At 40.9% G+C, this 16,198-nt stretch overlaps 1 protein-coding gene across 2 annotated transcripts in view; it reads right to left on the bottom strand.

Moving 5' to 3' along the window:
* The window catches only part of EDAR (ectodysplasin A receptor), a gene marked incomplete at both ends in the record, with an annotated part of 62,852 nt that overhangs the window by 5,785 nt on the left and 40,869 nt on the right, over positions 1 to 16,198 (bottom strand). The window contains 4 exons of one of the 2 annotated variants that reach the window (XM_080612810.1): positions 163 to 237; positions 326 to 454; positions 1,632 to 1,718; positions 12,699 to 12,784. In XM_080612810.1, coding sequence (XP_080468936.1) covers positions 163 to 237; positions 326 to 454; positions 1,632 to 1,718; positions 12,699 to 12,784 — 377 coding nt within the window. The remainder of the gene's footprint in view (positions 1 to 162; positions 238 to 325; positions 455 to 1,631; positions 1,719 to 12,698; positions 12,785 to 16,198) is intronic. The other variant, XM_080612811.1, reaches the window with a different exon arrangement.

Below are 16,198 nucleotides of genomic sequence, written 5' to 3' on the forward strand. Positions count from 1 at the left end.
TGACATGCTGGAAGTACAAAAACTATCATACATAATTCTTTAGTAAACTCATGTGTATTTTACACAATTCAAAGGAGAAATTGTAATTCAAAGAAATGCATTAAGAGTATGTAAGCCAAATGTTCCCTTGAACAGAAAAAGCAAAACTAAAGTAACTTGTACCTTGCACTTCTTTCTTCTCTTCTTGTGTGTTAGCCTGAGCTTCAACATTTTTTACTGAATGGCTCTTGCAACAGGCTAGAATATAAAAATATAACACTAATTATTCTCAGAAGCTATCTAAAAATAACATTTGCAGCTAAAATTTCATGTGCTGAACAATTACCTTGAGCAGAAGGTTTTGTTTTCACAATATAAAACATGATGATGAGGACAATGGCAATAGCCATTATAAAGATGGTAGACATTGCAATTATAAGAGCTGTAGCCAGATGTCCTTGTCCTGAAAGATCTCCTGAAATAAATATTTTCATAAAGGAGCAACCGTTAGGATCAGAGAACAGTTGAAGTTTTGTGGTCTGCTCTACACTTATGTTTTACTTGTTAAGCATTGAAGAACTTGGTGTTACATTGGAAAGGCAAAGAGATTTTCAAAATTGAAAACATTTATGCTGTACTGACCAGTTAACAGTATTCATTAAAAAAATTTGGTGGCATGATCCATCAGATAGAAAGGTATATGAAATTATATTGTCCGCTAATAATATAGGAAGCTATACGTAAGCAAGAGTAGCAGCTTTCCTACACTGTAGGTTGGGAAAGAGCATTGGAAACTGAAAGGAGAAAGTACATAAACAAATGAGATGAGACCTAAAACGACTGATGGTGACTATGGCTGCCTCAGAAGGTTTGTGGTAAAAAAGAGAACACATGCAGAAAAGCTGAAGCTTTTCTAACTTCAGCTTAAAAGACTTAAAATACAGCATGGCTAGAAGGTAAAATGAGGTATGTGAAAAGGTATTCAGAAGGAAAATTTGGATGCAAAAGACTGGAATTAAAAAGCCACAAAAGGATGCAGAAAATGACAGATATGATAAAATGCATGAAAATTTCAATTTTTCTGAAAACATGATTTTCACGATCATGCTTCCAGGCAATACCAGGAACATCAGCATTGTCAGTGCCTCATTAACTGTTGTGGCTTCTCAGGTTCACATATTTTTAAAATCTAATAATCATAGAGTCATAGAGTCATAGAATCCTAGAATAGTTAGGGTTGGAAAGGACCTTGCAATCATCTAGTTCCATCCCCATGCTTTAGAACTGTTCAGGTTAGCTCAATAAGAGTCTGGCCATATTTGTGCATTAAACCTTTTTTACTAGTCTAAGCTAAGCTTTGCTGAGGCATAGTGCCATTTCTGTAGGCTACAGAGCTAAATTTATTGCTGGCATTACTGAGCACAATTCAAATCCATTTTAAGTCCACTTGATTAAAGCAGCAGTGTTGATTAACCAAGAAATAAAAATTCTTTCTGAATTATTTTTAGTAGCAGTTTTAGAAAACTGGAAATAGTGGCAATGAAATTCTCAATAGATATATTCTCAATACATATTTCCAGTTTGGTTGCACTTCGTTGATGCCATTTTCAAAACAAACAGCCACTAAATTAAATCTGTGAATGCATTCTTACCTTTGTGAGCATGCTGGTAAGGTGAGAAAGTGCTTGTGCCAGAGGTACTCGGAAAGATGGCTGAAATGCCAGAGGTAGCCCCTGCACCTGCAATATAAACAGAAATACCATAAACTTCCATGGTTACTTTGTCCAGTCAAAGGAATGTCTTGGCCCACATAAACAGAGCTTTTACTTAGCTTGATCGCATTTCCCATGCATTAGCAAAGAACCCATGAACCTTTTTGAGATGTCACTAATCCCAATATGCATTTCTGGCACATTGAAAATTGTGTTACAGACTACATTTTGCATAGCATCTAGAGGGAGTGGAAGAAATCAAAGCTCCTGAACAGTCATGAACTTAGAAGAAACCCAAGCATCTTCAGACACAGGCAGGGTCAACAGTCATACATGGATTCCCACATTACAAATCTGTCCTGGGTAGCAGAAAGTTTTCTGGGATCCAGCTGATGACTCAAACTGTTCACAACCTGCACTCCATTATTTGCAACAGCAGATCCCAAGTCCCATTCAGTAGTCATCAAATTAGTGCGTCCCACAAGCATCCTTCACTAGCAGGATCAGTGTGAAGCTCTGATGGTGCGCAAAACCTCATGACCCCACAGGAAAATGTAGGGAAGGTGACAAATAATAGTGCTGAATGCCTTTCTGTTCCATGGAGCTGTTCTGTCACAAAAGGGAATATTAGACTTTCCTGCAACCTAACCAGGCAGTACTTTTGTTATGATTCTTCTCTCTGTCAGTACAAGTCTATACTCTGGGGAGCAAGAAAAGCCACAAAAACAGTAAAATTAAGAACTTCATGCTGGGAGAGGAGTGAGATTGCCCAACATGACTTTCCATATTTAAATTCTATAGTTAAGTTTGAAAGTCAACATTAATTTTTCAGATGGTATCATACACCAAGTCTTCAAAGCAGTAAACCAAGTCATAAATTAACATATCTGACATAATACTGCATATTATTGGGAATAAGGCTGTTGATAGGAATACTCTTGGACAGGATGGTGTTGGTATAGCATTCCAAAACAGAATAAAGACTTTAAGGTTGGGAGAAAACATTCTCTTCATTCTTAAACAACTTTAATATCATTGGTAAGCAGGTAATGCAAACAGCTACTATCAACAGACACTGAAAAACATCTTCTGGCTTGGGGAGGGTACGAAATCCCTCCTGCTTTTCATTAGCTGCCTATGGAAAAAGTCCGGTGATAATTAAATTCAGCAGACCTAAAGGCAAAAGACTTTCCTAGTCATCTGGTAAGGTGCACACAGCACTCAGCTCCACAAGCTAGTTTGGCAACTAGAGTAGCTGAGAACCAACCATGCCGTTCTTTAGATCTAGTAAATATTTTGAGAAATTAAACCCACCAGGTAAACTTGACAGGAAATTAAGCGGCCTGGAACGGTCTGAGAAATGTTCCATGGTTAAGAACAAAGCAATGGACATGTTCTTTGAATTAAGAGAAATGGTTTCCAAAAAAAAAGAAAAAGTAGTACCTAACATAAAACATGGCTGCACGTAGTGAATGAGAAATGTACACTTGAAGTGGCTGCAAAGTATGAGTTGCAGATGTCTTCAAAAGAAATTTTCTTTAACAATGGTAAAACTTCTTTCAAACCTCATTTGTCGGAAGGAAATGGATTAATTTATTATAAATCTTTTTTTTTTTTTCCCAACTGACGAAGTGCTTTCATAAAGTTTTAAATAGACTAATTTGTTAATTCAGATGCTTTTCATATTATGTAAATGACAGGGAGATGATGTAAGTCTTGCCTCTGGTCCCTTCTCTGTTACAGACTTCCTTCTAAGAATTAGTTATGAGCTTCAGAAACTACAATACAGCAGTAGACCATCTATGTATCAGCAGATGGAGAGGTCATCTGCATGTAGTGGAGATTAAAGACAGGTAATTTTTTAAATTCCAGCAATTTTTCACAAAAACTGAAGTTAATCATCCTGGTCTCAATCCCTGTATCTACTAATTATAGTTGGACAACAGAAGAAATCTAGTAAATGGCCAATGCTGTAGCCAGATACTTTCCTTCATGTCCACAGCTACCAGGTTTACGCCTATTCTTGCAGCCCCCCTGGCAAATCCAATTACAGCCAATTGTAATTCCGTGCAGTCCTTGCATGCTGCAACAAGTCCACAATAGCTTTTCTTATGCTGCCTTTCAGCTAACACAGGCAAGCCGTGCTGCTTTGTCTGCGTGGAGTTTATCTGACAAGCTTCGGCTTGTCTCCTCCATAAACAAGTTTTATCAAACTTTCTTCTCTCTCTTTTCCTTCATCTGAAATACATAGTCATTGAAGTATTCCTACCTAATCAATCTTTCAATCATTTGTACTATTAACCTCACGTTTTTCGCATCTTCATTTCCCCATCCCTGGCAGTGTCTAAGGCCAGGTTGAACAGGGCTTTGAGCAACCTGGACTAGTGGAATGTGCCCCTGCCTATGGCAGGGGGGATTGGAACTGGATGAGCTTCAAGGTCCCTTCCAACTCCAACCATTCTGTGATTCTGTGATTCACCTGCCTGTGAAAGGAAGTAGAGCCTTCTAAGGTGGGAAGTCTCACAGCAGTGGGTAGCATAGGAATGGTAATAAGGAAGGTCATTCATTCTTCATTCAGCATCATTGTCAGCCTTCACCCAGCTCTACCCCACATCAGGATACAGCATGTTGCCCACGCCGTGCACACACACATGAACCTCTGCTGTGCACAAGAATGAACACCTTTAGCTTCAGAGACTACGTGCAGAATTTTCTTTGGATGGGAATGGGGCCACCTCGTTTGTTCTGTAGAGCCTGTTGTGGCAAAATCAAGGCTGGTGCTAGAACGTCATGGCCTTTTTCATATGCCTAGGTGGGAGTTAGTCGTTATGCATATTTTTAACCTATTATCAAATTTAATAATTTGGCATATTCATTATGAGCCAAGGTTTTTCTTTAGATGTGGCTTAGAAGAAAGTGCCAACTCGTACACCTGCACTACAAGAGGAACAAAAAATGCCAGCTTCTGCAAAAGTTCAGTTCATATTGGTTTTGCGTGAGTGAAAAGAAACAGAACTCAGACCTGCTGCTTTTACCCAGCCCAGCACTACACCACGACTGCAATGTCAGGCAGTTCCTGTGCACATCCAGTCTTGCATCCCGATCACATTATTAATTCTGGTTCCAATATAGATGGCACTTACATAATCTATAAAGACTTAGACACAGCTCAGGCAGAGACATCCTAAGGTGCTACAGCACAACATATGGAAACAAGTCTGTTTTAAGCGTAAAAAAAAAGACTGACGGCTGTAATACAGTTGTGCAAAAGACTGCTTTATATTCCTAGACATCTGTAAGTAATATCGTAGCAATGTGATAAGGACATTAGGAAAGAAGTTTATTACTGAAGGTTGGTCAGCTTTTGCATTATAAATGCTTTTATTAAAAAATTGTAATTTAGTTATAACTTTCTTGGAGTCTAAATACAGTTTCATTTAAAAAACTCACACTTACTATTTAAAAGGACAATTGAATTTGTATTTACATTTGAATGTTTGGGGTTTTTTAACTCAAAAGATAGATTTAACTTCAGTTGCCTTGCAGCCAGCCTTTTGTCCTCATCCTGAACAAATACTGGGCAATAAAATATTGTCGGTGGTTTGTTTCAAAAAACCTTTCTGTTTTATGTAACAGCATTACTATAGTTGTTCATGTATCTCAAGACAGAATAAGAAGTGACAAACAAAACTACCAGATATGTGAGAGGAGAAGGGCGCAGGGAGGGAAGGTTTTACCAACGTGCCCCCTTGCAAGTGTTTGTGAGTGAATAAAATCTGGTGCAGTAGGAGACCATATGTGCTCCTGACACATATTGCTGTGGGTGTCAGCTTACTGGTCCATGCAAAGGACTGCTGCTCATAGCTAGCAACTGCTTTTTTTCTAAGTTTATTTAGTACTTAATAACATATTGTAAAAATACCCAAAGTGTGTATACAACAGACTATCATCAGAGTGATCCTGAAGTAAGAAGTGTTTTAACAATGTCTTTGTGTATATATGTTTCTATTTCTTGCCATTGAGTACAGCTTGCTTTCTCCCAATGCATCCCGCTTCTCACAGCCATGGGCCAGTTATGACTGGCAATGCACACTTGCTACTGCCAGCCGAGCTTTGAACACCATCATTAAGACTGTTTTACAGGGGAGACGTGAGATAAAGCACACATACAAATAAATAACTAGCAGCCTGGAATATGAGGTGAAAAATAAATTATATTGAGTTGAAATTCAATAAAGGTAGACAGTTTATGGCTGACAAAGTAATAAAAATCTGGATTATAACTAAACCTAGTCATAAATAAGACCTAGATATGTAGAAAGCAGAGGTCAGAGTTTTCAAATTAATGTAACTCTGTATTTGGGTATTCACATGAAAGGTTTGGTTTTAAACTTCAAGAAACTATGCTTTGAATGGAAAACCTGTAAGCCTGAAAAGTCCTGGAAGCTGAAGCAGCAGTCAAAGTGTCAAGCCACTCCCTAAGATGTCTACGTATGACTTCAGTAATCAAACAATAACCAACTCCAAAAATACTGCACATCACTAATAACATGGCATATCCTAGACAATGGATGACTGCCTGATTGCTCTATATTTTACTGTCTTTTATTTTCAGGGGGTGTACAAAATACTATGAGACAAGTTACCCTAATGTTTCCAGGTAGATTCTTCAGCTGTTGTAGGTAGCTATTAAACCAAGAAGAGCATGAAGTAAATTAATTCCTGAGACTGAAACTCCTAAAAAAGGTAATGGCAAAGTTCCCCCTGGACTTCTATTTTTGACCTGGGCATTCTCACTGCAAGTAACCACTACTGTTCAGACACATAAAAGGAAATATTTTATGTTGTTGTGCTCTCTGTAATGCCTTTAATTGTTTAATTTCTCTCTCTTTTTATTTTGCAGGGGCAGGGATGTGATGACAATTATAGGCCACATGGCCTTAGCCTGACAATTTGTTTGCAATTTGGAGAGGGACTTTTTACAAGGTCCTGTAGTGACAGGACAAGGGGAATGGCTTTAAACTGGAAGAGGGAAGACTTAGATTAGATATTAGGAAGAAGTTCTTTACAGTGAGGGTGGTGAGACACTGGCACAGGTTGCCCAGAGAAGCTGTGGCTGCCCCATCCCTGGCAGTGTTCAAGGCCAGGCTGAACAGGGCTTTGAGCAACCTGGTCTAGAGGAAAGTGTCCCTGCCCATGGCAGGGGGTTGGAACTGGATGAGCTTCAAGGTCCCTTCCAACCCAAACCATTCTGTGATTCTATGATTCACTTGGAGCTGTAATCAATGCACAGTACTGGAAAGTCTTAGGAACACGTTTCCCGAACTAAGCCTATGTCCAGGAATGCAGTGTTATCACCTCTTTCACTGTGCAACACCAAGGAGATAATTGCCATTTAAACCTTACTACGGTTGACTTCAGAGCATTGGAAGGAGGAGAATGGACCTGCAAGGAGCCCATTTCCCCTGTGCTTGGTGACCAGCCTGTGGAGGTGGTAGACAGCTGCAGCTCTGCAGGTTTTGCAGCTCATGAGCCTGGGCAGAGCGATGCTACAGAAACTTGCAGCATCTCCCATGGGTGGGTGGGTGGTGCTCACTGTGGGAGCTGCAGCTCCAGCACAGGTGAAAACATCAAAGTCACTGGAGTTTTATTCCAGGAGAACTTCACGAGGAGCAGATCTCCTCCCAGGTCATACCTAGGCACAGCTTTCCCAGCAGTTGAAAACAGCAAACCCCATATTTGCCTCTCAGAACCCTCCCCTTGAAGGTTTATGGCTGTGGCTGACCAATTTTGTCCTAAGATCAGGTTCCTTTCCTAATATAGACAGACCCTAAGGGGATGAGAATTAGACCATACCACCAGTGAACAATAAAGCACTGCCTTCAACATTTCTTCCATTCCACATGTGAGGAGGGATGGGGTGTTCAGAGATCAAACAACTCCAAAAAGAAAAGTTTGTTAGCTCCAGCTAACAAGCCTATTCATTTGTAAGTGTAATTTGAAACAGAAAGGGAAAAAAGTCCTGATGTTGATCATACAACAAAAGGACAAATCTGGCAAGGAATGCAAATTAGTGATATTACAAAGAATGGAGAGTTAAAATAAAATTCTCTGAAAGAATTATTTTTCACTAATACAAGCGGTTTTGGCACTAGGCTTGTTTGTGTTAAGAACTCCAATTAGGGAGGCTGAGTTCTCAGCCTTCAGTGCACAGTGATGGACAGAACCCCCTGATTTAAGCTCATCACACAAAGCCATCAGCCTCTTAGTCAATTGTTCCACCTCATCTCTCTAATTGTTCTGAAATTCTAATGATACAATAATAAAAATGATCTTTTCTGTTTCTAGATGCCATTCGCTCTCTGGTAATTAACAAATAACTTGACTACATATATTTTCTCCTGTCGGTATTTGTTTTTCTTTTTAATTTTCCTAAGCCCTCATTGGTAGGTTTTAGACTTACAATCTTACACATATGTACAATCTTTCATATGTACAACCAGAAAAAAGGTGAGAGTATTTTGTGCCCATGCACTCTGATGTATGTACATGGTCGATTAGAAAGGAGATCCTCAATCACTTGCCAAAATTCTCTAGATCAATAATCTGTGAGTGAAAAGGATTTGTATTTTTGATATAATGGTGTAAATACAACTTCTTCAAGTTTTTGTAGCAGGGTTTGATTTTGTTTTCCTCCATAATTTTTCAACTGGAATGGCAGATATCAAAGTTTGAAGAGAAGAGTTAATATACATAAACTGATAGAGAGTTGCAGCTGCTAAAAGGCAAGATCTCTTCCAGCAGTAACTGTACCTCTCTGCCAAAGAAACTCCATGGAGGTTTACATCTTCTGTCTTGCTTGTACTTTTACATCGAATAAAACAGAAACAAAACCAACAAACCAACCAAACCAAACCAAAATAAAACCCCAAACCCAATAAAATAGTCAGAGGCCTTAAGTGACTCTAGTTCCAAAGGTGTCAACAGAAAATCCAGCACCATTAACTGTGGGATGCCACATCTTAAAGGTTTGATGCTCGTTACCTTCATTCTTTGATTTGCATAGGAAACTTGCCTCCCCTACTTTTTGCAGAGCTGCTATTTATTACAGAGGTATCTTTTCCCAGTTTAGTGTCAGCAAGGCTTACTGATTGCTGGTTATCTGCTTCATACACAGCTGAAGGTCTCACATCTTTGATGGCTTGGCATTGTGCTCCTCTATGCTTAGCAGACCAGTCCCGAGACTCCCACACAGTACACCGGAGGGAGCTGCATGCTGAGAAGCCAGAAGTCTTACATCGGAGTTTCACAGTGCACAACATATGAAAAAATGCAGTCTTTATGGTGATGTTTACCCTCTTCCCAGCGAGAAAAAGCTTTCCTGCTACACAACACACATCCTTAACCTCACATATAAACTGCCCCTTCCCCGTACGCGCCCGTTGCACACAGACTGCGGCTGAAGCCTGGTGTTCCTCTCAGACTGCAGAACACTGTTGCTCCCGTCCTTCAGACCAGGTGATAACGCTTGCCTCCATTAAATCGCTGGCCTCTGTGAAATGTCTTCCTCTCCTCCCCCTCTTTCCCATGCCATTTTGTGCTGTTTCTTTAAAACGTGACACAGGCCCGTCAGGGAATTTCCTTCTCACTTTTTACACTAATATTTCCAGATGGTGGAACATGGGGTGTTCATCTTCCTTTCTCCGCCATTTCAAGGTTTATTGACTGTGTAGGAGATGAAAGTTGCATAGCAGGCTCTTGGAGTTGAAAGCTATTTGTTTACCCTTTGATCAGAGCCAAATATTTTTCTGCCAGATAAAATGTATCATCAGGCAAATTCTCTGAGCAGGTTTCTGTGCAGCAGCAGCACACCCCACTACTTCCCTCTCCTTCTGGCCCTTTGTAACACGCAGACCAGTCACTTCTCCAGCTAAGGAGAGCACCACTGTCCTCTAACCCTGTCACAGACCTAATGAAGGGCTGAAATGGGGTTTATCTGCCCTCATTTTTTCTGTCTAGGAGTGCAAAGCCAGATCTTGTCACCCACAGCTTCCTATTCTTAAGTAATTTGACATCCTTGTTTCCTTGCAACCCACTGGGTCACCTTTCTCCAGTGGTGTGCCACATGCAGGGGTGTTTGAAAAAAAGGAGCCTTAGGAGAGAGGCCCCCCTTTAGTGTGGCATTTAGGCTCATGAATGCTGCTCAGCTCTGTTTTGATGTCTCAAGAGAGGAACAGAAGATTCCTGGAACTATTTAGAGTCCTTACTCTGGGTCCTTCACCATGACAGCAGGTCAATAAACAGAAGTTAAACTTCATAGAGAAACCATTCCTACCAAAGAGCTGATATTATCCTTCATATGGTGAAATCTGATGACAGTCAGACATGCGATCAAGCTCACTTGCTAATACCAGATTTTATGCTGCCTGCCACAACAACAGTGAGCTTTTCAAAAGGTTCCTGCAGCAAGGCTGGTTTTCCATCTGGAGTACAAATTACTGCCTATGTATTAGGGAGCTGCTATTCCAAATGGTATCCGGAAGTTTAGACATTGTAAACCAAATTACCTGAGCTTAGTGATCTGGGGGATTTGGATTTTAAGAAGCTTTCCCACTTTTTGAACTCTTGTAATCAAATGGTTGGCTTCGTAGACTTGATTAAAATGGTAATATTTACTCTTTCTAAGACTAATTTCTCCTACTTTAATACCCAGTCAATTTCTTGGTTCATGCACCTGCCTAAATTCCCCCCCAAAATAATACATATTTATTCTTGTGTTTGTCAGGTTAAAAATTGCATGTGGATAACCAGTTGTGCAATTCATACTTTCCTTACAGAACTAAGCATGTTATAAATCATATCTGCCAGATATCCTATAGAAGACAAAGATTTGGTTTTTGAATTGAGTAATAGCTCTGAGATCTTCTGGTAGTTCCTCACCAAAACAGTAAGCTACAACAGTAAGCTACATGTTTGATACTACTAGAACCCCATTTCAGCAGAGTTTGAGACAGACCGTCAGAGCTGAGGAAGGATTAATTTCTGGCTATTGGTTAGCAGCAAGCATGGTTGTATTCCTATCAACGGGGAAGCCAGCCTCTGCACGCATGCAGGCGAAGCTGTGTCCACATTCTCTTACCACACACCATCATGTCCCAGCAAGACTCCTACCTTCATGTTTTCACTTATCTCTCTACCTTCTTCCCACATTGTACATTTGGGTTCTCCTTTATGCCCTTACCTCACCTTCTAATACAGACTTTATCTCATCAAATCACCCTCACCTGCCCTCACCAGTTCCCACTGTCTTAGGAAGAAGTGCATGTCTCAGGAGCCAGTGGGTTTCTGCAGCCAAGCGAGGAGCCATAGCTGTACATGGGACAGCCACTTTGCATGCAAACAGTCCAGGGAGATGCCTCCGCCCGGGTTGTCAGGTGGTAATTATCCCCTGGCTCACCTGAGCTCTTGCGCTTTAGAAAAGGTGGTAGCTGCTCACAACCTTTCCTCCTTTGAAGTGGCTCACAGAGCACCAATGATACAGTTCAGCAGCATCTGAACTAAGTAATTGCTATTTACTTACACTAATAAATGCCCAGGGACTTTTGTGTCAACCTCTGCTTTCAAATCAACAGCACAAAATATTGCAGGTCTTTTTCATGATGAAGACTTTAAAAGAGCAGAACACGGACAGGATTTTGGGTTAAGATGCATTAGGTTTCTCTAGGGAACTGCCCATTTTTGTCTTGGTTTTTCTTTTAAAGATTTTCTCCTGATGTGCTCCAGATTCTCTGAGGAGGTGTCAAAGTAGTTTGGTCATTCAGATAGAACCTCGTCTTTTCTTTTTCTCACTTTCTTTACCCCTAAAGGAGACAGAAGTTTTTTGGAGGGTTGCCTCTGCATTACAGTGCTGGTGTGTGTCTGTCCCTCTTCTCTGTGGCATGAGGATGTTCCTCAACATGGGACACATTTAAGATTGGGAGAAATTATTTACTGTGAGAGTGGTGAGGCACTGGAACAGGCTGCCCAAAGAAGCTGTGAATGCTCTACCCCTGTCAGTATTCAAGACCAAGTTGGACAGTGCCTTCAGCAACCTGGTCTAGTGTGAGGTGTCACACTCACATACGTGCATGTTTTTCAATTACCAAACTACAGCTTCTTTTGTAATTAAATCTATAGAATTAGCTGTCTTATCAGCGCTGACTACTACACGCCAGCATCAATCCTTGCATCACTTTGAAACCAAAGCAGAAGAGAAGCTGCATGGAGACCTCAGAGTAGCCTTCCAGTATTTGAAGGGGGCCTACAAGGATGCTGGGGAGGGACTCTTCATTAGGGGCTGTAGTGATAGGACAAGGGGTAATGGGTTAAAACTCAAACATGGGAACTTCAGGTTAGATATAAGGAAGAAGTTCTTTACTATGAGGGGAGTGAGGCACTGGAATGGGTTGCCCAAGGAAGCTGTGAATGCTCCATCCCTGGCAGTGTTCAAGGCCAGGTTGGACAGAGCCTTGGGTGGCATGGTTTAGTGAGAGGTGTTTCTGCCCATGGCAGGGGGGTTGGAACTAGATGATCTTAAGGTCCTTTCCAACCCTAACCATTCTGTGATTCTATGATATGAAAGGTGTGATGCACTTCTACTAGGATCTATGAAGTGTCCCATGGTTTTTTCATAGCTGACCTGAAACTGAATTAAAAAAAAAAAAAAAATGTACAGATTTGTGACTTCCTGTACCTACTGGTTAAATAACCATAATAAGTCCTGTATGGAATGGCTTAACAAATGAAAACTGGAACACAACCGAAAAATAGCAGGTCCTAAAATCAAAGGCTCTGATTCTGCTGAGCATTTGGGGGTTATGTGAAGGCTGGTTGGAAGCAGAAATTGCTTTACTGGAGATGGAATTATTGTTTGAACATAATAATCATTGCTGAAAGATTTCATATTGAGCCTCCGGATGATTCCAGGTTAAAACCAGATGAAATGCATAGGGATTGCAGAACACTTACATTCCTTGGTGTTAGGAGGCGCCAGTAAGCACGAGTAGCAAACCATCCCGTATATGTTGCGAGGTCTGTTTTCCAGCATGTAGTAACTGAAATGGAGGGCAAGATGAGGCAAAACAGTGTAAATTATTATGCTACAACAGAGCATGGTTCATCAGCAACCAATTACACTGAGATAAAATCATTTTAAAAAAAACTTTTATAAGCAATTTGATGCAAAGATGAGCCTTTTTTTTTTTTAAGCTGCCTGAATAGAGACAGTGTTTCTCTTCTTCCTTTCCTCCTAAAATGCAATTAATCAACCATCAAACCTACATGACAAGAAGTAGTATCATTGCCTAAACCAACATTATACTCCCTGCTGAGTTCAAGCTGCAGTTTACAGCATGCCCTGAAATAAGACTTTTCAAAACAAGGGATTGCTATTTTTTGAAGTAGTAACCTTTCAGGCAAGACCACCAATTGGATATGGCTGGCTAATTTTCTTCACAATCACCATAAGAATAATTACGTTAGTGCTAGAACCAAATCTAAGCCAAATCAGAATAAAAAATACAGCAAAACCCACCACACTTACAGGGAAAGACAGATTAGGTTTTACAGCTTTTGGGTTTCTTTCAATTCCTTGCTCTATAGTTTACAAGTTAGTTCCTCATTGTGGAATTAAAGATTGAAGGAAAGGTTTTCATGATTTGAACTTTTGGGCTGCTAAAAAAGTTACTGTTGAAATAAGGTAACTGGTTATGCAAGAATTGGATCCACAGGAAAGCTAATGAGTAAATTACATTAAAATCATACATGGATGGTGTTATGGATATGTCTTTACAAATCACTTGTAAATCACTACAAACTTTAATGAAGAAATGAATAAATTCATAATCCATTTATGCAGACAAGTACTCAACATGACAAACACTTTACACAATGGGGAATCTGTTTTCTGCTCTTATATACCTGTCTATGCACGTGCAGGATGTTTTTTCTGTAAAACGTATGCATTGTTAGGAAATTACTGCTGAAACTGTCCATCAAAATCTGTTTGTCATTAATGAATGCCCCAGCCTACAAGTAAGGGATAAAGGTCCAGGAAGTGGAGTACACAGAGATGCAAGAGGGGGACAGGGGCTGGAGGTACCTCAGAGAGCTCGTAAACTGAGCATGGTTCCTCCTTTATGTCTTACTGGTTTTAAAAGATTCAAAGATTCACCCTCATTCTTCCCTTCAAATGTCTCTTGTGCCCCATCTGCCAATCTACTCTTCTCTCAGGAGTAAAACTTCATCTTTCCTCTCTTATGGGGGCCTGTGTAACATTAGATGATGAAGCAGTTAATAAATAAGCAGGAAATGTCTGCCAAAGCGCAAAAAGAGAAAAAAATGAGTGTCAGGACAAAGATACTTATAAATCTGTAAAGAAAAATACAGGACAGTGAGGATCCACAGTCTAACAGCCACAGTGGTTTAGGAAAGACAAACAATCCTTCCAACAGCTAATTAAATCAAGCTGGTGGAATATTCCTCACTTTTCGCCACAATGCAGAATGATGGAGGACGTGTAAAGAAAACTGAAGAAGATGCTCATGGCAAGCAACTGTTCACTCATGTGAGAAGGAAGCTCTGCAGCTGCAAACATTAATGATTCACCCCTACGAAGGACGAACAACATATTTGTGTTTCTGGCTACTTTGTACCGCACCAGATATTAAAAGCAGTGTTGGAAATATCTGATCCCTTTGCATCACTAGCTACAGAGAAGTGACACAGTAATGAAATAATGAATTTTCACGGTGTTACTCTTCCGCCTCTTTCTTGAAAAGGGGAAGCATCAGTAGTGGAGGCATCTCTGAATATATTTTAAAAGAAAATTATCCCTTTGCAATTCCAGAGACTTGCTCCAAGGTGAAAATATGTGCTGGGACAACATGAGGGTTATGTATCATATACATTTGGCCTGTTCTTACTCCTCTGTGGGTTTCCACTTAGGACCGCTACTGAGGACAGATGGCTAGTCTAGAGGGACCCTTGCTCTGACTTGCTGTATCTGCTTCTAGTTGGTTGTGATCTCAGTCATGCTCCAAGAACACCTAATGGATCATTCCATTGAGGGAAATAGTCTGAATTGCACCTAATTTCCACACTATTGACCTGTCCTATTTACCATGATGGAAGAGCTTCTGGGCAGGAGCAGAGGATGAAGCACTGTCTGAGGAAGTTAGGTACTCTAGATACCTCCAGCGTTCACTGGCAGCTGAACTTTGTTTTTGAGGATCATAGCTTTGGACTTAAGCCTTTAAATTCTTCCCTGGCTACAGTCTTGCATCCTTCTTGTGAGCATGACAAACAGTGTTATTCCTATGTTATATGAAAGGGAACCGGTACACTGAGAAGCAGTGGATGATCCGCGCTCTTGTACCAAAGGTCTCCTTCCCTTAAACTGATTACAAGTAACAGTGAAAAAATAGAGGGAAGAATATATAATTATCCAGCACCTGTTTTAAGGCGAATGACAGAGAAAGGCACTTTTAGCCACTGGGAAAAGCTGCCAGTTCAGTGGTGTTTTGTCTAAAAACTTAAGGTCAGAATGTCTTTGCTCATCTTTTCCTCAGGCTGCTTTACTGAGCTGGTGAAAAATAGCAAAGGGATGAGATGCCCCTAAATATAGATCGCAGCATGTGGACTGTTACCTTGGGAAGGTCTGCACTGCCTTATGGAATCACTGTCCTCTGCAAATGGAAGCCTTATTTTTTCCCTCCCATTGCCTCAGAGGCTCTTTGAGGTTTAGTGCCCAGGGAAGAGAGCACTCTGCCAGCTGCCACTCACCCGGGCATGCGACTGTCCCTGTGCCACTGAGGCAATGGGGAAGGGTGGCTGGGCAGCCAGCACTACTTGACAGCTCTCTGCCCTGGCACTGGATTTCCCTCACCATCACTCAGAAGCAACATCTGGGATCTCTAAGTTGTGCGGGGAGTCGAGGCAGCTCCAGAGCTTGTCTTAGCCTGCATTGAGTTTGTCTTGAGAATTTCATGTCTTCATGCTCAGAGTAAGAGGGTGTTTCTTCTTAACTTCTGGCTTCGCCAAACCATCCCAGGACCTGGGAGTCACACAGAGAGCGGCATGCAGCCAGACTCGGGCAGGCCAGTTTCTGCTACAGGTTACACCTGTGCAAACATGATGTTTTGAGATTACTCCCCAAGCGCCAGCTGTGCAAGCCGATTATTTCCAGCGAGCACCCCGCTCCCACCCGGGTGACCCCATTAGTCCTGACAGAAATTGCAAAACAGTGACTGTGGCCACTATTTAACTTTCTTGCTCTTTATGATGTATGAGGGGAAGTCAAGAGGGAGCTCTTTTCAAATCACATCATCAGTCTGTTTGGCTGGCAGCTAGACAAGTCCTTCGCTTTGTTTGTAAATTGTGAAAATTTCACAGAGGCTCACTGATACAATAAACCTGGAAGCTTGCAGGGCCTCTTTAACAGGGTTTCCTGCCCTTTAAGTAGTGTGGGT

This window comes from Psittacula echo (genome assembly GCF_963264785.1).
Source record: "Psittacula echo genome assembly, chromosome: 3".
In the NCBI taxonomy this organism is placed as follows: domain Eukaryota; kingdom Metazoa; phylum Chordata; class Aves; order Psittaciformes; family Psittacidae; genus Psittacula; species Psittacula echo.